Source organism: Zalophus californianus, chromosome 6 (genome assembly GCF_009762305.2).
Source record: "Zalophus californianus isolate mZalCal1 chromosome 6, mZalCal1.pri.v2, whole genome shotgun sequence".
Lineage (NCBI taxonomy): Eukaryota > Metazoa > Chordata > Mammalia > Carnivora > Otariidae > Zalophus > Zalophus californianus.
Window position 1 is genome coordinate 2,125,461 of NC_045600.1, and position 21,229 is coordinate 2,146,689.

Below are 21,229 nucleotides of genomic sequence, written 5' to 3' on the forward strand. Positions count from 1 at the left end.
CCCTCCCCCCACTCCCCCGCCAGCACGGGCGCCACCGCCCTCCTCCTACAGCCTGGGCACCGCTCCCCGCCCCCTCCAGCCTGGGCACCGCCCACATGCACACCCCTGACCTGGGAGCCTCCCCCCGCCCCCTTCAGCCAGGGCACCGCCCCCCGCCCCCTCCAGCATGGACACTGCCCCCCACGCCCTCTCCAGCCTGGTGACTGCCCCCACACACCCCTAATCTGGGAGGCTCCTCCCGCCCCCTCCAGCCTGGGCACGGTCCCCCCCCCCACAGCCCTGATGGGGGAGCTTCCCCTCGCCCCCTCCAGCCTGGGCACCGCCCCCACACACTCCCCTGATCTGGGAGCCTCCCCCCAACCCCTCCAGCCTGGGCACCGCCCCCACACATCCCTGGCCTGGGAGCCTCCCCACAACCTCCAGCCTGGGCGCCGCCCCCCACGCCCCCTCCAGCACGGGCGCCACCGCCCCCCACCCCCCCTGCCTGGGCAAAGCTGAGTCTGGCCACCGTCAGGCCTCCGCGAGGCTCGGGGCCGTTGGCCAGTGTGCCGGGGCCGGGAAGGGCGGCTTGGCATCGGGACCGGAACCCGAGGCCGGAGCTACTCTGGGCTCGGCAGCCTTGCTCTCCGCCCAGGTCGCACCCTCCCTGGTCTGAGGCTTCGCTTCTGAAAACGCGCTTTACCGGATTTGCGGGGTGTTTTTCATTTAAGGAGCTCGAGCTGCCGACGGTGAGCGGCAGGGACTGCTCCAGCAGGGCGAGCAAGCAGAGCAGCACTTTGGGGGGAAGGAGGGGGGTGGGGAGTGTGCAGCTCCCTCAGCCCTTCTCTCTCACATTTTTCTCTGAACGCAGGGAAAGATAGGCCTGGGTCCTGCCTGGTGAAGCCTGGTTGCTGGGGGAGTGCCCAGGGTCCCCAGCGTTCGTGACTCGCCCCCCTCACCCACACTCTGGGCCAGCCTGTCTCCTGAGTACCCAGGAGTGAGGCTGCCCATTCCTGGCCTAAGCCTTAAGAAGGCCAGGAGGATTTCACTTTTGTGTTTGGGGGACCCCTACATTGGCCAGCAAGAAGTAAGTAAGAAGTCCAGCTGCCCTGCGGGAGAGGCCCAGCCATCCCGGCGCCCTGAGCCCACTTCCGGCTGGCCCTGGGGACACCAGGCCGTGAGGGAAGCTATCCTGGATGGTCCAGCCCCTCACACAGCCATGTGTGGGGCTCAGGATGTCTCCAGATGGGGACTGATGCTCGAATGCAGGCAGGAAGGGCAACGGAGTCTCTGCAAGAGAAACAGCACCACCGCTGAGTATGTGCGTATGCTTAGCACACATTGTTGAGCCCGAACGTGTCGTGTCTCTGAACCAGAGCCATGATATTCCCAGTGCCCAGGAGACTATCCTACTACACACCCTCTCAAGGAACCATGGGACATACGAGAAAACATGCTGGATTTCCCACAATATGTGGCCTGGAGACCTGACCCGTTTTATGTGACCATCTAAAAGGGGTAACGCCTGAAACTGAGAGAGAGGAGAGCATCTGTTACTGAAACAATCAGATCTAGTGTGATGAACATGATGATAGAAATCAGCACTGGGGGCTGGGGACCCGGGATTAGGCACAGGTCATGGAAAATTGACTTTCTCCTTGGGGACCCCCCATTACATGAAAATATTCAAACGTGCAGAAGAATATGTACAGTGCACACCGTGTACCCACCACCGAGATTCTACAATCGACATCTCGCCATGTTTATCACCTGTCCCTCCATTTCTACAGCCCTCCCTCTCCACCCCTACACAGGGCAGTGTGCATGTCATGAACGAGGTCCAGCGTTTGTTTCTCAGGGAACATTTCCACGATGAGCACGTGTGAAACGCACACGTCTGAAGGATACCATCCAGCTGACACGTGTCCCTGAAGCCCTATCAAGAAGTGGACTGCTGACCCCTCCCTCACACCCCTTCGCGGTCAGTCCCCCAAGCACTGTTTTGTTGCTCTCTTTTGCTTACTGTAGTTTAGTTTTGCCTGCTCTGGCATTTCAGAGAAAGAGAATCCCACAGTGTGTGCCTTTTGTGGCCGGCACCTGTCACTCAGCCTGCAGGGTTTGTGCTCCCCCCATGCTGCCGCCCCCCGTAGATGCTCCCACTCTGGTTAACAGGAACAAAGCTGACCTGAGCTCTCTTGCCCTAGTCTCTGGGAAACATGCGTTTCCCGGTGAATACCTAGAAATGGGGCTGCTATCCACCAGATACGTGGATGTTTCATTTTATCAGAGACTTCCAGTCCTCTTCCCGAAGCAATTGACCGTTTTCCGCCCCGGCAGTGATGCAGGAGCATTCCACACGTGGCAGCTTGCTGTGTGAACATCCTTGAAGAGATGGCCTGCCACAAGGGACAGTCAGTGCCTCCGCTCCCAAGGCTCCCGAGCAGGCAGGAATGGGAGAGGCTCGGAGAGTTGCCTCTCAGCAGCTGGGGCAGGGATGCCACCCCCTGACTACAGAGATGGTTGCTGGGAGGCTGGAAGCTTCCCATTAGGAAGGGACATACTTCCTCAGTGACAGCCCAGCCCCCAAGGTGCAAAAGCCCTTCCTAAGACATCCTGAAAAGCAATGATTCTGCTGTTCACAAATGATTTAAAATGTTGGACTACGTGCTCCAAATCTGCAGCAAGCAGAGATGTGGTGGAGACTGAGGAGGACACAAAGCTGCCGTCTTTGGAGAGAAGACAGGGAACGGGTGGGTGGACTTAGGACAGATGCTCCAGCAGGGACAGCTCAAATGCTCTGCACTCCTGTGGCAGATGACACCTTCCAAAGTAGCCACGTCAATCAGCATCTTCCATCCCACACATTCTTCTTACAATGTGGCTTTGACACTCCTCCCATGGAGAGGTGCAGTCTCTGCCCCCTTCCTTTGAATCTGGGGAAGCCTGCCCTACAGCGCAAGTGACACTGTGTGACTCTGGGACCGCCTCCAGCTGGTTCTCTGGGGAAGCTCACTCTTGGGAGCCAGTCGCCATGCTGCTGGGAGGAAGCCCACGCAACCACATGGGGAGACCACGTGGAGACCACTTGTGCAGATGTTCCAGCTGACAGATAGTGTCACCGTCAGACTCCGTCGCCCCCAGCCTTTGAGACAGAGGAGGAGGGATGAGCCGTCCTTGATGTGCCCACTCCCAATCCTTGACCACCCAGTCTGAGCATAACAGAATGGCTGACATAAGCCACTGGCTTTGGGGTGGTTTGTCCCGCAGCTGTACTAACTGGCACATTCTCAGACATTCTCGGTTCCCCCAGCACGATCCCAGCACATGGCTCTGGGGGCGGAGGGGCACAAATTAGGAATTCAAATAACCCTGTCGCACCCCCCAGCACCTTCGACCTCACATCACTGCCAAAGGACGCAGCACCTCCCTCCCCGCCACAGCCGAGGGGAGGCTGATCTCTGCGTCTCCTATCTCGAGGGGTGCAGTGGTGGGCACAGGAGGCATTAAAGGAAGGAGAAGAGAAAGAGGAAGGAACCGAATTCCGTCCTGAATTAGGGCCCATGAGGAGCCACACTTGGCTGGAATCAGATCAGGCCCCAGCCCTAATCCTCCACGGTGTGATCTCAGTCTGTTCCCCTGTAAAGTGGGGGTGATCACCCTGTCCACTTGCCTCCCAGGAACATCATGAGGGGCTGTGGGTGGGAACTGGCCTGTGTCCCACCCCAATCCCTGGGGGACACCTGTGCCAGTGGGTGAGACTTGGGGGTGCCTTCTGGGGAGAGGGGCTCCGCTGGAAGCTGGAGTCTCCTATGGCCACCGCACCACTGGGGCAGGCTGGGGCCACTCTTCTCTCTTTCTGGGGGCCCAGAGCCCAAGGACTACAGAAGGTTCCAAGGCCTAGGCTTTTGCCCCAACTGCCCTGTACCCCTCACCTCAGAGGTCACAGATGGATTCACGGGCCTCACTGTGTTGGGTCCTCTCCCCTCCCTGCCCCTATTTATCTCCTCCAGGCAGCCCCCCAGTCCTTCTCTCTCCCAGGGACCCTGCTAGCCTCAGCTCTGCACTCCCCACAGGAGGGCACCCCAGAGGGGGGTCACCAAGCCTTTCCAGGGATGAGTCTCTCACTCACCAGGAGCTCCACGGGCCCTGCTTCTGCAGAACTCTGGCGCCTAGGGCCCCACAATATGTTAGCCACCCCCCTTTCCACCTTAGATGGCTGTGATTCCAGAAGGGGCAGTATCTGCTCAAGGACACAGGTATGGGGCTCTTCAGACAGGCAGATGGAGAGCTCCTTCCAGTTTGTAGACAAGAATAGCCATGCAGGTGCCAAGTCTGTCCCCAAACCAGCACAGCCTGCTCCCGGCCGGGCTGCAATCCCCCTCTAGGAGTAGGAAACTTCTGGGGACTTTAATCCCTGGGTCCCTGACAGCTGCTGACCACAGGGCTCCTGGATGCTCCCTCCACAGAACACAGCCTCCTCCCTGCTCCTCATGGTCCTCGGCCTCATCCACCAAGACTGGACTCGCCTCACAGCTGTCGAGCATTCTGGGGCACAGACCCCACCTCCATGCCTTTGCCATCTCCCGCCCCAACCCCGGGACCTCGTGCAGGTTCTCAATAAATGGAGCTGAACTGAGTGAATCAGGAAGCGACACCCCAGGTGATAGATTTCACACGTCCCTGTCCTCAGTGGAAATCCTGGCCTTCATCTGCCTCACCCCTCCCCAATCCCACCTGCAGGCGACCTTGGACTTCTGGATCCTGCCTGGGGGGTGGGGGGCTCTGGGCCCTGTGGCTTTCTACCCTCTGCCTCTAGCTGGGATATAATCAAGTCTCAGCCCGGGTCCCTTTGCAGGAGGAGAAATTGCTACAGGAGTTCCAGCACTGCACCTTTGCACCTCACCGCCCAGAAGCAAAGAGGCTCGCACCCCCCCACCCATTGATCAGTGTCGCAGGTCAGAAGCCCACCAGGACCCCCGCCTGGCCAGGAGCACACCTTGCACTGCCCGGCTTAGCTGATGGGGGCCCACCCTGGGAAGGTGCTGCTGGAGGGTGGGGGACAGGGGGCGGAGGCTGGGGGCAGCCACAGGCCTCCCTACAGGTGGCTTTCTGAGCCTACCCAGCCCTGTTCCCCTGGGCAGCACCCGGGGCGGGGGGGGACGGGTTGCAGTGGGGCACCTCCAAGCCCAGACTGTCCGTGACAGCACTGGTCTGGCTCGCCCAATCAGGTTGTTAAAGCTCCCTGGGGCCTGTGTCCCACCCTCTGAGCGGGCTTCCTCCGTCCCTCCCCCCAGCTCCCAGCTGTGCCCGTCAGGCCTGTCCACGTAGGAAGTGCGATTATCAACATTGTTCACACTGGTTTCTTCTCTTAGCAGATGTCCTGGTCCCCATAGGATCTGGTGGATTCACAGTCATGTTTGGAAGAAGAGGGTCCTCCCGCCAGAATCACCTCTGTGTTGGCCCAGCCCGGGGCCACATGACTCCAGAAATGCTCAGGAGAAAGGGGACCTGGGGGCAGGAGGCCAGCCAAAGATGGGCTTCGAGGGTCACCTTGGGAGCAGGGGACTCCCAGCCCACCCAGGCAGCCATGGCGCCCATCCCCTGTGCGGAGGTAAAGGCCAGGCCTGGGGAGACCTGCAAGCCAGGCAGACCCAGGCCCACCCGCGCCCAGAGAAGGCTCCCAGCCCTGCCTGCATTCGGTGCCCTAGGATGAGTTCTGCCAGGCTCTGCTCAGCTCTGCAGGGTAGAAGGGGGGAGGAGGAAGAAAATCCACAAAAGCATATATCATCACAACAGGCTAAAAAGGAAAAATGCCAGCCTTCAGAGTATCTGGGGGTGAGCCTGCCTCGGCTGGGCTGTGCCTGGGTCCCTATCCACTTCCCGTATACAGAAGCTCCGCACAGGCGACCCTTGTCCCATGTGTTCACACCCTTTCTCCATGAGCACCATCCCATTTTACAGATGGAGAAACTGAGGCCAGGAGAGGGGAGACCAGTCACTGACCAAAGTCGAGGGCCCACTTCCATGCTTCAGGAAGATTAAAGCATTTCGGGCGCCTGGGTGGCTCAGTTGGTTAAGCGACTGCCTTCGGCTCAGGTCATGATCCTGGAGTCCCGGGATCGAGTCCCACATCGGGCTCCCTGCTCAGCAGGGAGTCTGCTTCTCCCTCTGACCCTCTTCCCTCTCGTGCTATCTCTCATTCTCTCTTTCTCTCAAATAAAAAATAAATAAAATCTTTAAAAAAAAAAGGTTAAAGCATTTCCCCACGTTCTCAGCTCCGGAGGCGAGATTCAGGAAGAGATTTGGCAGGGCCTGCGGAAATTTTCATCTACTGATTCCTTCTAGAAGCTGCTGATCCATCAGACATAAATCTCATTCCCCTTTTGCAGGACTACACATTGACTCCACCTTGTTCCAAACGCTGTGAGTTCCCTCACCGCGCTCATTAGCGCTAAGTTGGGAACCCGTCAGAGTATGTTTGCCGGAGCTGCTGTGACAGATGGCCACAAATGGGGTGACCAAAACAACAGCAGGCTATTACCTCACAGCTCTGGAGGCCAGAAGTCAGAGACTAAGGTGCGAGCAGGGCTGGTTCCCTCTGAATGAGGAGCATTCCAGGCCTGTCCAGCTCCTGGTGGTGCCACCAGGAAGAAGGCTGCTTGGCTCGAAGACACAGCAGTCCAGCCTCTCTCCTCGTCACATGGCCTTCCATGGGCCTGTGTCACAAATCTCCCTCTCCTTTCTAAGGACACCTGTCGTTGGATGTAGCACCCCTCCTAAATCCAGGATGATCTCAGCCCGATATCCTTAGTTACACCTGCAGAGTCCCTGTTTCCCAATGAGGGCACGCTCCTGGGTACAAGGGCTTAGGACAGGGACACATCTGGGAGCCACACTACGGTGAGCCCGTCTCCAGGAAGCAGATTGCTGATGCTCCATTCTACAGATGAGGCAAATCAAGTGCAGAAGGGGTCTCAGTGTGGATGCGTCCTAGGACCTGTTGAGGGGAGAAAGGATGTGCCCCATGCCCGGCTTGTCCTGGCAGATGCTGTGTTGGGGACAGCCAATACGGATCAGATGCTGCCTCGCCCGCTCCCGGAAGGTGAGCCAAGGGCCACTTTTCCTGTATTGGCAAGGCGCGTGGAGTAAACTCCTAAGAGAAACAGGGAGAATGGCAGGTGCTAGGGGCTGGGGTGGGGGACTTACTCAGAAAATGTTCACTGACTGGAACTTTTGAACAGGCAAAGCAGCTCACCTGCCAAAGGCCAGCTGGAATGTCATTCTGGGAGGCTGAGCCCATCCCACCAGCACAGTCCTGGCATCCGGGAGGGCTCTTTGTGCTGGGTCACACTCGCCCAGCCCCCCACTCCGACCGCGTAGACCTCTGGGGCCTGTGCCCACTGCAGCAGCACTGCCCAGTGGGAAACTAATGTGAGCCACAATGTCATTTAAAATGGTCTGGTAGCGGGGCGCCTGGGTGGCTCAGTTGGTTAAGCGACTGTCTTCGGCTCAGGTCATGATCCTGAAGTCCCGGGATCGAGTCCCACATCAGGCTCCCTGCTCAGCAGGGAGTCTGCTTCTCCCTCTGACCCTCTTCCCTCTCATGCTCTCTATCTCTCATTCTCTCTCTCTCAAATAAATAAATAAAGTCTTTAAAAAAAATAAAATAAAATGGTCTGGTAGCCACAGTAGAAAAGGTACAGAGAAGCAAGTGAAATTAACTTTAGAAATATATATACACATATTGTTGCTGTTTCTTCAGCAAATTTTATCAGATTTTTTTTTTTTTAAGTAAGCTCCATGCCCAGCATGGAGCCAAACGCGAGGCTTGAATTCACAACCCTGAGACCAAGACCTGAGCTGAGATCAAGAGTCGGCCACCTAACCGACTGAGCCACCCAGGTGGCCCCCTGCCCTTTTAAAGTCAGCTCTATGCCCAACGTGGGGCTTGAACTCATAGCCCTGAGATCTAGTCGCATGCTCTGTCAACTGAGCCAGCCAGGCACCCCAGAGCCTTGATTCCAAGCTGCAGCTGGATGGAGGGGCCTGGCCAGGGGCCCTGTGCTGTGTGGAGAGGCCCCCAGGACGCCTGCAGGGATTCTGAGGATGCCCCGAATCCATGTAAATAAAGCTCTGAGAACCATGCCTGGCGGATATCAACATTTGCTTCCTGTTACCATGATTTGGTAAAAGGGCCAGGGGCCACGACTGCATTCGTTGAGCACATCAAATGGCCAAGGTCCACTGCACCAGGCAGCTTGGTGAGACCCGGGTGGTGGAGGGGAGACAGAGACGAAAATGGACACAACTCTGCCCCTACAGGGGCCGTGTTCTTCGGGCTGGGCTCCTCCACGACCAGATGGTCAGATTCTGGAGGTTGCAGCCAGAGGCAGCAGGACCCTGTGCTGACAGGAGGTCCCACTTTCTGTCCACGCTGCAGGAGCTGGGTCGGTGCGGGTGGCTCTGAGAGGTGTCCTGCCATGTTCCTGCCAGAGTGGACATCCCGAGCACCAAAGCCAGGCTTGCAGAGGCACTGAGGACACACTGGGGTGCTGCTTTCTAAAATAAAAACCTTGGGGCACCTGGGTGGCTCAGTCAGTTGATTTGGTTTCAGCTCAGGTCGTGATCTCATAGGTCCTAGGATGGAGACCCACATCGGGCTCTGCACTTAGCGGAGTCTGATGGAGATTCTCCCTCTCCCTCTCCCCCTGCATGCTCTCTCCCTCTCTCTCTCTCTCAATATTTATTCATTGTGGGAGAGAAAGAGAGAGAGTTCTGAGGGAGAGTGTGAGCAGGGGAGGAGCAGTGGAGAGGGAGACAGTCTCCAGCAGACTCCTTGCAGAGCTCGGAGCCTGACAAGGGGCTTGATCCCAGGACTCTGTGATCATGACCTGAGCCAAAATCAAGTGTCAGCCACTTAACCAACTGAGCCACCCAGGCATCCTAAATAAAATCCTATACATATATATATATACACATAAATAAAATAAAAATCTTGTTTGCCCTCTGGTTTTCCTGGCAAATGGACTAACCTTTCACAAACCAGTGCCCACTGCCTACAGCTCTGGCCCTGTGTTCATCTTCCCACTCTGCCCCAAACCGTGGATCTGTTTTGATGGCAAACTCATCTTTGGGTGTGTGTTGGGGTGGGGGCAGGGCTTATAACCCCCAAATACCTAGATAGAAACCGCGTCTGGAAGCTCCTGACCCCTCATCCATCCCTCTCACCCCCCCTCTGGGGCTCTTCCTGTACTTTTCCACCCCAGGACTGACTCTGGACAAAGTAGACAATCATCACTGCAAATCAATAGCCGAGTAGCTACAAATGCAGCTTGAAACAGCCTGAACATTTTTGGAAGATTGATCAATTCATTTTCCATGGCATGAAAGGAAAGAAATGACTTTCCTGAAGACTAAGGGGCATTGCCCAGCAGGGAGGGTGGCTGTCCCCACCACATGGGCGATCTCATCCACTGCTCTGCTCCCAGTGCTGAGCACGGGGCCCAGCATGCAGGAGGTGCTCTTGAGCATTTGCTGAATAAATGAGGAAGCGAAGACCGTGCCGTCCTCACAGAACTCGGAGCAGAATGTCTGAGGCTCGGGGGTTTAGGTGCCAGAGCAGAGACCGGGGTTGGTTTATCCGTAGACAAACCTGTCTGCACATGCTAGAGCACAGGTAAACTGAGGACATCATGCTAAGTGAAATAAGCCAGCCCTGAAAGAACAAATACTGGGGGCGCCTGGCTGGCTCAGTCAGAAGAGCACGCAATTCTTGATCTCAGGGTCTTGAGTTCAAGCCCCGTGTTGGGCGTAGAGCTTACTTAAAAAAAAAAAAAAAAAAAGAACAGCACAAATACTGTGTGATTCCACTCACATGAGGTCCCTAGCGTGTTCAAATTCACAGAGAGGGAAAGTGGAAGAGTGGGCACCAGGGGCTGGGGAGGGGAGTTTCAGCTCGGGGATGGACAGTGGTGGTGGCTGCGCGGAAGTGTGAATGTGCTTCGTACCACCAACTGCACTGCTGAGAGGGGGTCTCATGGGACTTCCACGGCCCCACGGGCTCGGCTGCCCAGTGGGGGGACTATGGCCATGACATGAACCTGCAGTTACCAGTGGGTCCCCCATCACGTGAGCTTTGTGAGCAAGAAGCCCCAGCCTCCCCTTTGGGGAAACTGATGCTCCATAAAGGAAGCTGTTCCTTCCTGCACTCGCTCTACTTCCTAACCAGAGACCTTGTTAAAAGGGTCAGCAGAACATGGCTAATCGTGTTTTACTTTCGTTTTTAAAAACAGAAAAAAGCAGGGATGCCTGGCTGCCTCAGTCGGTAGAACATGTGACTCTGGATCTTGGGGTTGTGAATCTGGGCCCCACGTTGGGTGTAGAGATTACTTAAATATAAAATCATAAAAAAAAAAAAGTCCCCAGGGATGCCTGGGTGGCTCAGTCGGTTGGGCATCTGCCTTCAGCTCAGGTCATGATCCCAGAATCCTGGGATCGAGTCCCGCATTGGGCTCCCTGCTCCGCGGGGAGCCTGCTTCTCCCTCTGCCTCTGCTGTGCCCCCTGCTCATGCTCTCTTTCAAATACATAAATAAAATCTTTTTTTTTTAAGATTTATTTGAGAGAGCGAGAATGAGAGAGAGAGAGCACATGAGAGGGGGGAGGGTCAGAGGGAGAAGCAGACTCCCTGCTGGGCAGGGAGCCCGATGCGGGACTCGATCCAGGGACTCCAGGATCATGACCTGAGCCGAAGGCAGTCGCTTAACTGACCGAGCCACCCAGGCGTCCCTAGTTTTTTTTTTTTTTTTTTTAATAATCTCTACAAACCCAACGTGGGGCTCGAACTCACAACCCTCAGATCTAGAGTCACATGCTCTTCCGACTGAGTCAGCCAGGCACCCCTGGAGACCTCTGGCTTCTAATGGTCACCTACCCCCTGCCTGTGACTAGAGCTCATTTGAGTAAGTTTCTGTTCCTTGAAATCTCAAGACACTTGCCTCTAGGAGCCATGAGGATGTCAGGAGGTTAAGTTATGGAGACCGGCAAGGAGAGCAACAGTTGGTGAAAACTCTTACACAGCGTAAGTACTGACACTAGGTCACTAAGCCACCAGCTGAAGGGCAGAATCCATCGGCTCAAGGGTCCAGGGAACAAGCTTTCTGGAACACCGGGCTAACAAGAACCCTGAGACAACAGGATCTCAACATCGCAGAGTGTGATTCAGGATACACCTGTGTCTGAAAAGGCCTTTTACCAACAGCACACATGTATGGTTGTTCAATAGTCCCACGGGTTACAAAATACATCAGCTTTTCATTTTTTTTTTTTTTAAAGATTTTATTTATTTATTTGACAGAGGGAAACACAGCCAGAGAAGGAACACAAGCAGAAGGAGTGGGAGAGGGAGAAGCAGACTCCCGCTGAGCAGGGAGCCCGATGTGGGGCTCGATCCCAGGACCCTGGGACCATGACCTGAGCCGAAGGCAGACGCTTAACGACTGAGCCACCCAGGTGCCCCTACATCAGCTTTTCAAACCGTCCCTCTACCTTCACACAGAGTCACATACAACACAATGTGTCTTTAACAGTTTGTGATGATGTGCTCACACACACACCTTTACCACCCACTGGAACTCACCTTCCTGAAAAACCGATTTTCTTTCAGATGGTCCACTTGTCTTTTTTTTTTAAAGATTTCTTTCTTTCTTTTGAGAGAGAGAGAGAGAGAAGCAGACTCCCCGCTGAGCACGGAACCTGATATGGGGCTCGATCCTGAGCTGAAACCAAGAGTTGGATGCCCAACTGACTGAGCCCCCCAAGCGCCCAGGTGGTCCACTTGTCTTTTGCTGTTACTGTGGAAAGTCACCCTCATAGTCCTTAAGAACTGATGTGCAAAGAGAAGTAGAAACGATACCACTGCAAGTTGCTATTTATTCCAATGTGATACCATCCCAGACAAAGACAATGTTCAAATAACTTTCAAGTCAGTGAAGTTGATGGGATAAAGGAAGAATTAAAAGCTTGCACGGGACACCTGGGTGGCTCAGTCGTTAAGTGTCTGCCTTCGGCTCAGGTCATGATCCCAGGGTCCTGGGATCGAGCCCCACATCGGGCTCCCTGCTCGGTGGGAAGCCTGCTTCTCCCTCTCCCACTCCCCCTGCTTGTGTTCCTGCTCTCGCTGTGTCTGTTAAATAAATAAATAAAATCTTTAAAAAAAAAAAAAGGCTCGCTCCCTCATGGTTCTCCCTTTCCCTCATTTCTCTGAGGACGCACACAGTGCCACACACTCTGGTGACAGGTTGAGAATCTGAGCTCAGCAGGGGTATGGTGTGAATAAACGATACGGTGTTATTTCTATCCAACTCCATGTTCCACGCTGGTTGGTGCATGTCCGCCACCCTCTGGGGACCTGGGTTAACAGCATGGAGCATGACTGCCCCATGCAGCATTCCTGGGGAGACAAGGCATTTGGCGGGGTGCAGCATGATGGCCCTCCTGGGCAGATGCGAGGCTGATGAGATTCTCAGATGCACCCCCATTCATCCGCCAGCCCTTGAAAGCCTCCATGGAAGGGGGGTGGTGACATTCTTCCTCTGGCTTCTGAGTTTTCTCCTTGGAAATCATCTTTGCTCCCAGCAGCTTAGAAGCCACAGAAGAAATCTGGGCTTATGACTGTATTATCATGCCTCGCTCTGTAATAGAAACTGTTTGCCAAGTAGCTTTTGGTTAATTCCACGTAACTCATGGGTCCTCAGAGGATATGCTCGCTAACAAGGCCTGGCTCCGAAGGCCGATTCCCTGCTGTCGAGGCAGGTATCTTCCTCTCCTGCAAGCCAGGATGCCCCCACATCACAGGGCTGCACAGGTGCAAGCGTCCCAGGACAGCTGGCGGTTCTTCAGGGCATGGACCGGGGCCTCCAGGAACTCACGGCCCGCCAGTCATGTGAGAGCATAGTACATACGACTGCAGCCAGCTTCCAAATTATTCCCATCAGTGGAGTCACACATGCAGGTCAAAGTACACTAATATTTTTATATTGTTCTATTTCAAATTGGTAGAATTCAAAAACACAGAACATGGGTACACAGTGCTTGTGTTTTATTTAACATCATGTCCATGACCCAGGGCTAGCTTGGAATCCACAGTCAGGACAGAGTCACATGGCCCACAGCTCACCAGGATTCCCATTCTCCCAGTCCACCCTGTGCTGACATAAGCCAAGGGGCCCCCATAAAGTAGCTGTGGGACTCATTTCACTTACAGGTTTTTAGAGCCCGTGTAAAATGGATTCCCAGAGCAGCCGCTTCTCCCAGAAAACTCCGACAGCAGTGGCGGGAGGGTCAGAGTGGGCGGGTCAGGGTGGGTTCCTAGGTGCTGGTCTTTGGTTTTGGTCTAAGCTTGTTCCAAACTCTCTCCAGGGCCACTTTTCCCATGAAGAAGGTGATGGCAAAATTACGCTTGTACCAGTCTCTACAGAGAAACAAGAGAAGCACATGTGACGCCCCCCCCATAACTGAGGACTAGCGCCCAGGCCTCTGAGGGGAGTTCCCGGCCCACAGGCAAGTCCTCCTGACCACCCTCCACCTTTCCCCACTGTCTCTTCCCTTTCCTGCCCTCATTAAAGCTAAACTGGCCATAAGAGCCTTCCTTCCTCCCCCCGGATTGAATAAGGCTGAGAATAAGGCTCAACAAAGTGAATGCCCAGCGCACCCCAACCCCCACCTTTTCCTATTCTGCTGCAATCCTCTGGTTTTTGCTAAAAGACTCCAAAAGAGAAGCCTGGGGCCTCCAGAGTCCCGTGGCATTCCTGGGGAGAGACAACTGTTGATTGATGGGGGCGTAACCACTGGGCAAACACTGGCAGGACTCAGTGGGGACAATGCTGGTTGGGCATCTTATTTGCATAAGAAGCACAGGACAGAGTACTCCATCATGAGAAGTTAATTTACCACGAGTGCCAACATCATAAAGCTCCACATCATCTTTTTCTAAATGATCTGAGCTTTTGTGTAATCTGTGTCTCTAAGGAGAGAGTTCCAGAGCTTCTCATACAAATACTGGGATGGAGTTCACAGTCTCAGGCTCACTTGCTCATGCGTTACTGTACAAAACATGCCGAAAATTGCAAATTCACCCCACTGCTCAATGGGCCAAGCTTGGAAAGTTTCCACAATAGAATGCACACATTCCAGACTCTTATGATGCTAAGCCCTTGGAAGCTGAAATGCCAATTAGTACCAATGCTTTTCAGCCAAATGAGCTAATGAGTGCACATGGGACTTTTATTTCAGACTGGACTCAAAGGATTTACTGGGTCTCCATACAGAAGGAAGGAGAGTGACCAAGGGCTCAAAAGAAGCAGTACCAAGAGGTAAAAGTGCTCCTTTTCTGGAGCCTTTGCAGTGGCTGGATAGAAAGCCCCTCTCCTGAGAACGATCTTGTTTCTATCCACTTAATTGATGTTATAAATGGGAAGCAGTGCCGTAAATGAACAAGAAAGGCTTCCATCCCATCGAGATTAAAGTTCTTATGTTACTAAGGAACAGCCAGATTCTACTCCATCAATACTCTGACAAAATGTAGGGAAACTCAGCTTTTCCCGCTTCCATAGGGAAGGCAGGGCAGGAGGTGGCGTGGGCACAGAAGGGGACACTGAGGCCCCTCTGCTACCTGCCATCCAGTAAGGCTGGTCCTCTCTGCTCTGAACGCCACATAGCACACACCCAGCTCACCGGGGATGAGGTGTGATGCAAACATGGTATGGTCCACAACAGAAATCAAAGGTCTAGAGAAATAAAACTTACACTGGCTTGACTGAATAACTTAGCTAGCTCAGGGTAACAGGACTACACTAGCCCATTGTGCACATACTGCGAGACTCATCTGTCTACTGTTGGTCTCTTGAGCTCGCCAAGCCTCAACCACTACCACCATCCGCTAGACCTTACCTCCCTGCCTGGCCTGACATCGCCACTGTTACCTTTTAAAGCAAATCTCAAACGTCATAGCCTATCATTTCACCTGGAAATACACATTATGTATCGTTAAAACCCTTTTTAAAAACATGTAACCACAATACTACCATTGCATTTGATAAAATGAACAATAACATACCAATACAACCTAATATACAGCCACTGTTCAATTTCCTCTAACAAAATATCTTTTACAGGTGGTTTGTCTGCATCAGGACCCAAATAAGGACCATACACTGCATGAAGCCTCTTTTAATCTGAAGTAGATCCCCCTCCTGTTTAAAATTCTAGTTACTGCGGCGCCTGGGTGGCTCAGCTGTTAGGCGTCTGCCTTTGGCTCGGGTCATGATCCCTGGGTCTTGGGATCGAGCCCCACATCGGGCTCCCTGCTCAGCGGGGAGTCTGCTTCCCCCTCTCCCTCTGCCTGCCTCTCTGCCTGCTTGTGCTCTCTCTCTCCCTCTCTCTCTCAAATATATAAGTAAAATCTTTATAAAAAATAAATAAAAATCTAGTTACTTGTTGAAACTGGATTTGTTCTTGCAGAATTTCCAACATTCTGGGATTGTACCTTCAGGCTATCATTTTAAACGTGGTCTTCTATGAACCCCTCTCACCCCCACCCCATACAGCCTTTACCTTCTTCCTGTGAACTGGTATTAAGTCTGGAGGTCTGCCTAGATTCCTCTCCGTTTTTTTGGTAAGAATGCCTCCCAGGTGGCACCCCCACTTCCTCCTGTACCTCACAGAGGCATGCAGCAGGGTCCACTGTGTACAGCAAGGTGCACTGGGGCTCAGGAGCGATCACCCTGACCCATGTATTATAAAGCCCCACCAGCTTTCCTACCCAATGGTTTTAGCGGTTGTGAGTGACTGTGACCCAGATCCATTATTCATTGGGAAAATGTTAACTTTCTAACTCCTTCTGCATTAGCTGTCATCCTTCTACACAGAAAAATGCTCCTTCATATGGCTACCCATAGAGCTGATGCATGAAAGGTGTGTATTCTTTGGATTCTTTTATTTATCAGTTTTCAGAATAATGAGTTGGCTGCCTAGCCATATACAGAGGTGACTATGAGCTTTTCTTTTTGTTTTTTTTTTTAAGATTTTATTTATTTATTTGACAGAGAGATACAGAGAGAGCAGGAACACAAGCAGGGGGAGAGGGAGAGGGAGAAGCAAGCCTCTCGCGGAGCAGGGAGCCTGATGTGGGGCTCGATCCCAGGACCCTGAGATCACGACCCGAGCTGAAGACAGACGCTTAACGACTGAGCCACCCAGGCGCCCCTACTGTGAGCTTTTCAATATTGTTATGATTGCAAAGATCTTTGCATATTTGATATATATTTTAATCCACTGTGGTCATTCCTTTGTGCGGCTGAAGTGGCCTCACCCTAGGCCTAGGGGGGCCCAAGTTGGCTTTTACACCATTCTCATGTGACCCCGCTGGTCTCTGAGCCTCCCCACTTTCAGACACAAGGTGTCTCAACTCATCATGCGCTGTTCCCACCCCAGAACCTTCTCCAAGGAGCCCAGGTTCCCTTTAGTGGAAAGTGGTGTTTAGAACCCACTGTCCAAGCACAAGGGGCACAAATTGCTATGGGGTTGCCACACAAATATCTTTAAGCTGTCAACTTTATTTAAAAGTTATAAACATAAATGTCACTAAATACAAATAAGAAAATAATCCTACCCAATATGGATATAATATTCAAGATTTTAGGGGCGCCTGGGTGGCTCAGTCGTTAAGCGTCTGCCTTCGGCTCAGGTCATGATCCCAGGGTCCTGGGATCGAGCCCCACATCGGGCTCCCTGCTCCTTGGGAGCCTGCTTCTTCCTCTCCCACTCCCCCTGCTTGTGTTCCCTCTCTCGCTGTGTCTCTCTGTCAAATAAATAAATAAAATCTTAAAAAAAAAAAATTCAAGATTTAAAAAAAAAATAAACACTTACCTGTTATAATACATGTGCTTCAGAAAATTTTTACGTAAAAATTCCTTGTAAAAGTCAGCCATTTCTTCTGCATCTAATGTTGCTTTTTGACCTGAAAATTAATTTCAATTTAAACATTAAGACTTGGGGCGCCTGGGTGGCTCAGTTACTTAAGCGACTGCCTTCGGCTTAGGTCATGATCCCAGAGTCCTGGGATCGAGCCCTGACATCAGGCTCCCTACTCAGCAGGGAGCCTGCTTCTTCCTCTCCCTCTGCCTGCCTGATCCCCCTGCTTATGCTCTCTGTCAAATGAATAAATAAAATCTTCAAAAAATAAATAAATAAAAATAAACATTAAGACTTAACAGCGAGGAACCCACACACTACTATTGATTTAATAGAGGTCAGCAAGATGCAGGATACAAGATCAAAATACATACATCAACTGTATTTTTCTAAACACCAGCAATAAACAATCCAAAAAATGAAATTAAGAAAACAATTCCAGGGGTGCCTGGCTGGCTCAGTCGATGAAGCATGCAACTCTTGATCTGGGGGTTGTGAGTTTGAGCCCTACGTTGGGCATTAAGTTTACTTAATTAAAAAAAAAAAAAAAAAATATATATATATATATATATATATATAAAGAAGAAAGAAAACAATTTCATTTACAATAGCATCAAAAATAATAAAGGACCTAGGAATAAATTTGAGAGGAAGTGTAAGACTTACACACTGAATACTATAAAACACAGCTAAAAGAAATGAAAGAAGACATGAATAAATAGAAAGACATCCCATGTTCATGGTTTTAAAGACTTCATACCGCTGAGATGGCAACACGTCCCAAATTGACACATAGGTTCAATACAATCCCTCTCAAAATCCCAGCTGGCTTTTGGCAGATTGACAGATCCTAAAATTCATGTAAAAGCGCAAGGAAACCCAGCAGCCAAAACAATCTTGAAAAAGAAGAACAACATTGGAGGACTCACCTTTCTCAACTTCAAAACTTACCACAAAGCTACAGTAATTAAGACAGCGTGGTACTGACACAAGGACAGGCCTCAGAGTCCAGAAATAACCGCAAACATTTACGAGCAAGTGATTTTCAATGAAGGTAACAAAACAATTCAATGGGGGGTGGGAGGGTGGGAGACAGCCTCTTCAGCAAGCGGTGCTAAAATACTACAAAGTCACATGCAAAAATATAGAGTTGAATCCCTACCTCACACCATATACAAACACAACCTCAAAATGGGTCAAAAACCTAAATGTGAGAGCTAAAACTAACTCTTAGAAGAAAACAGGGACAAATCTTCATCTCCTTGAATTAGTCAGTGCATTTTAGGTATGACACCTAAAATACAAGCAAAGAGAAAATAGATGAATTGGACTTCATCAAAATTTAAGACTTCTGTGCTTCAAAGGGCATTATCAAGAAAGTAAAGAGACGACCTACAGAATGGGAGAAAATATTTGCAAATCACCTACTTAATATAGGTCTCACATCCAGAATATGTAGAAAACGTTGAAAACAACAACAAAAAGAGAATAACCCACTTTAAAAATGGGCAGATGACTTGAATAGATATTTCTCCAAAGAAGACATACAAATGGCTACTAAGAACGTGAAAAGATACTATCATTAAGTCATTAGGGAAATTCAAATAAAAAAAACAATAAGATACCATTTCACACCCACCAAGACAGCTATAATGCTAGACTAAATAGACAGTAGTAAGAAGTATTGATGAGGACATGGGGAAACCGGACCTTCACACACTGCTGGGGGGGATGTAATATGGTGCAGCCACTATGGAAAGTAGCCTGGCAGTTCCTCAAAAAGTTAAACACAGAGTTATCATATGACCCAGCAATTCCACTTATAGGTATGATACACAGTTGCTCACAGCAGCAGTCTTTGTAATAGTCAAAAAAGCAGAAACAACCCAAATGTCCATCAACTGATGGATAAACAAAATGTGGTCTATCCATATAATAGAATATTGTTCAGCCATAAAAAAAAAACCTTTGAAATCCTGGTCCATGCTACAACATGGATGAACCCTGAAAACATGCACTCAAGTGAAAGAAGACAGACACTTGGGGCGCCTGGGTGGCTCAGTCGTTAAGCGGCTGCCTTCGGCTCAGGTCATGATCCCAGGGTCCTGGGATCAAGCCCCACATCGGGCTCCCTGCTTGGCGGGAAGCCTGCTTCTCCCTCTCCTGCTCCCTCTGCTTGTGTTCCTGCTCTGGCTGTGTCTCTCTGTATCAGATAAATAAATAAAATCTTAAAAAAAAAAAAAAAGTCCGACTCTTGATTTTGGTTCAGGTCATGATCTTAGGGTCATGGGATTGAGCCCCACGGCAGGCTCTGTGCTCAGCACAGAGTCTGCTTGTCCCTCTGCTCCCCCCACTGCCCTGCTGTTTGCATGCACTCTCTTTCAAATAAATAAGTAAAATCTTTAGGGGCACCTGGGTGGCTCAGTTGGTTAAGCGACTGCCTTCGGCTCAGGTCATGATCCCAGGGTCCTGGGATCGGGCCCCGCGTCGGGCTCCCTGCTCCGTGGGAAGCCTGCTTCTCCCTCTCCCACTCCCCCTGCTTGTGTTCCCTCTCTCGCTGTCTCTCTCCCCGTCAAATAAATAAATGGAATCTTGAAAATAAATAAATAAATAAAATCTTTTTTTAAAAAAAGGGCAGACACAAAAGACCACATATTATATGTTTCCATTTATCTGGAAAGACCCAGAAAAGGCAAGTCCATAAAGACAGAAATAGATTAGTGGCTGTCAGGAGCTGGTGGGAGGAAGAAATTGGAAGTGACTGCCAGTGGGAATAGGGTTTCTTCTGGGGTGATGAAAATGTTCTGGAATGAGATATGGTGATGGCTGTGCAATCCTGTGAATACTAAACACTACTGAATTGTAAATAAAATGTGAATTTTAGGGGTACCTGGGTGGCTCAGTTGGTTAAGCGTCTGCCTTCAGCTCAGGTCATGATCCCGGAGTCCTGGGATCGAGCCCCGAGTCAGGCTCCCCCCTGAGCCGGGAGCCTGCTTCTCCCTCTCCCTCTGCCTGCCGCTCCCCCTGCTTGTGTTCTCTCTCTCAAATAAATAAACAAAATCTTTTTTTAAAATGTGAATTTTATGGCATGTGAATTCTATCTCGGAAAAGGAAAAAGTCTTAGGGAGAAAATGATCTATCACCAGACTGGGACAGTTCCAGTGTAGCTCAATTTCCTCATGACTACTGCAAGTGCAGGTGTGCATCTACCAATGCGCATCATGTGTGATATGCTTCATCGTGTCTACTCCAACGCCTTCTGAAGCTTCCAACAAGAAACGCGAGCGATCCGCATAAGGAAAATGGACTACTTCCTCACTTTGGATGCATCCTGGCCTGGGGCAGACACCGGCCTAACTGTTCAATCTCTGAGCCAGTGAGCACACGCTGAACCAGGTAATGCATTAGGTGCTGGTGGGGACTGGTGACCCACAGGGACTGACCCGGCCACCTCCATGGTGCTGTGTGGTGGGAGGTGCCAACCATGGCATGGCGCCCACCCTCAGAGCTCCCCCACCAGATTTAAAAAGGCCACACAGGACAGGAACCAGAGAGCAGCCCACAGGTCAGTGTCAGGACACCAAGTGATGGCTCAGAGTGAAGGCACTCTGGCTCTGAAGCCCCAAGCCCCAAACAGGTCCCACCCTCTCTGCAGGAGCCTGGAACTGCCCCCGGGGGTTCCTGCACATGCGGGGAGGCCCATGTTCAAGCTCCGACCTCAGCTTTAGCATGCTTGCCCTTGCAGATGCTGTCTCCAGGTGGAGGCCATGTTTCCCAGCGGCACAGCTGAGGTCGGTGCTCCATTCCTATCAGGATCTGGGGGAGACAGAGCTGGGAAGGTAACTCAAGGGCACGTTTCCACAGAAGAAGGGAAAGTGGCTGACCTTTTATATGTACAACACAGACGCTAACACTCAGGTGGCACGGCCCAAGCATGTGTCTGGCCCCTCACAGAGGATGAGCACACACCCCTTCCAAATCGTAACCCGGGGCCCGCCTGAGTAAACAGCAGTGTGTTCCACACGTCCTCACTCCTCTGACCCAGCCTCCTGCAGTTCCTCAAAACCTCCATCTGGGGGCAGCTCAAATTTCCCCTAGCTGCCTTTCCTCAGCCAGGCCTTCTCTGAGGCCTTGGTACAACACCCACTCCCCCCTCCACTTCCCTGTTGTTCTGCACACCCTAGGAGCGCGGCACGCGTCCACTGAGCTACCTGTTTGTGGGTCACACTCCCAGCGCGCGTCAGAGTGTCAGCGGCACGAGGCAGGCTACAGCTGTCTGTC

At 51.8% G+C, this 21,229-nt stretch overlaps 1 protein-coding gene and 1 long non-coding RNA gene across 4 annotated transcripts in view; one reads left to right on the plus strand and one right to left on the minus strand.

Annotated features, from left to right (window-relative positions):
• Positions 1-556: 556 nt before the first annotated feature.
• On the plus strand, positions 557-5,712 carry LOC113910157. Its single transcript, XR_003515938.2, has 4 exons — positions 557-728; positions 4,446-4,639; positions 4,835-4,934; positions 5,355-5,712. It is a non-coding gene; the product is annotated as an uncharacterized LOC113910157 (long non-coding RNA).
• Positions 5,713-13,059: 7,347 nt separating this feature from the next.
• Positions 13,060-21,229, minus strand: part of LOC113909032 (cytochrome c oxidase assembly factor 8) — a 30,000-nt gene continuing 21,830 nt past the window's right edge. The window contains exons 4-5 of one of the 3 annotated variants that reach the window (XR_004820127.1): positions 16,647-16,835; positions 13,060-13,448 (exon numbers count right to left, since the gene is read on the minus strand). Coding sequence is in view for 2 of the 3 variants with exons in the window: in XM_027569912.2 (XP_027425713.1) it covers positions 13,346-13,448; positions 16,904-16,994 (194 nt within the window). In the remaining variant the exon portion in view is untranslated. Of the gene's footprint in view, positions 13,449-16,646; positions 16,836-16,903; positions 16,995-21,229 lie in introns of all 3 variants that reach the window. The other 2 variants (XM_027569912.2, XM_027569913.2) reach the window with 2 other exon arrangements.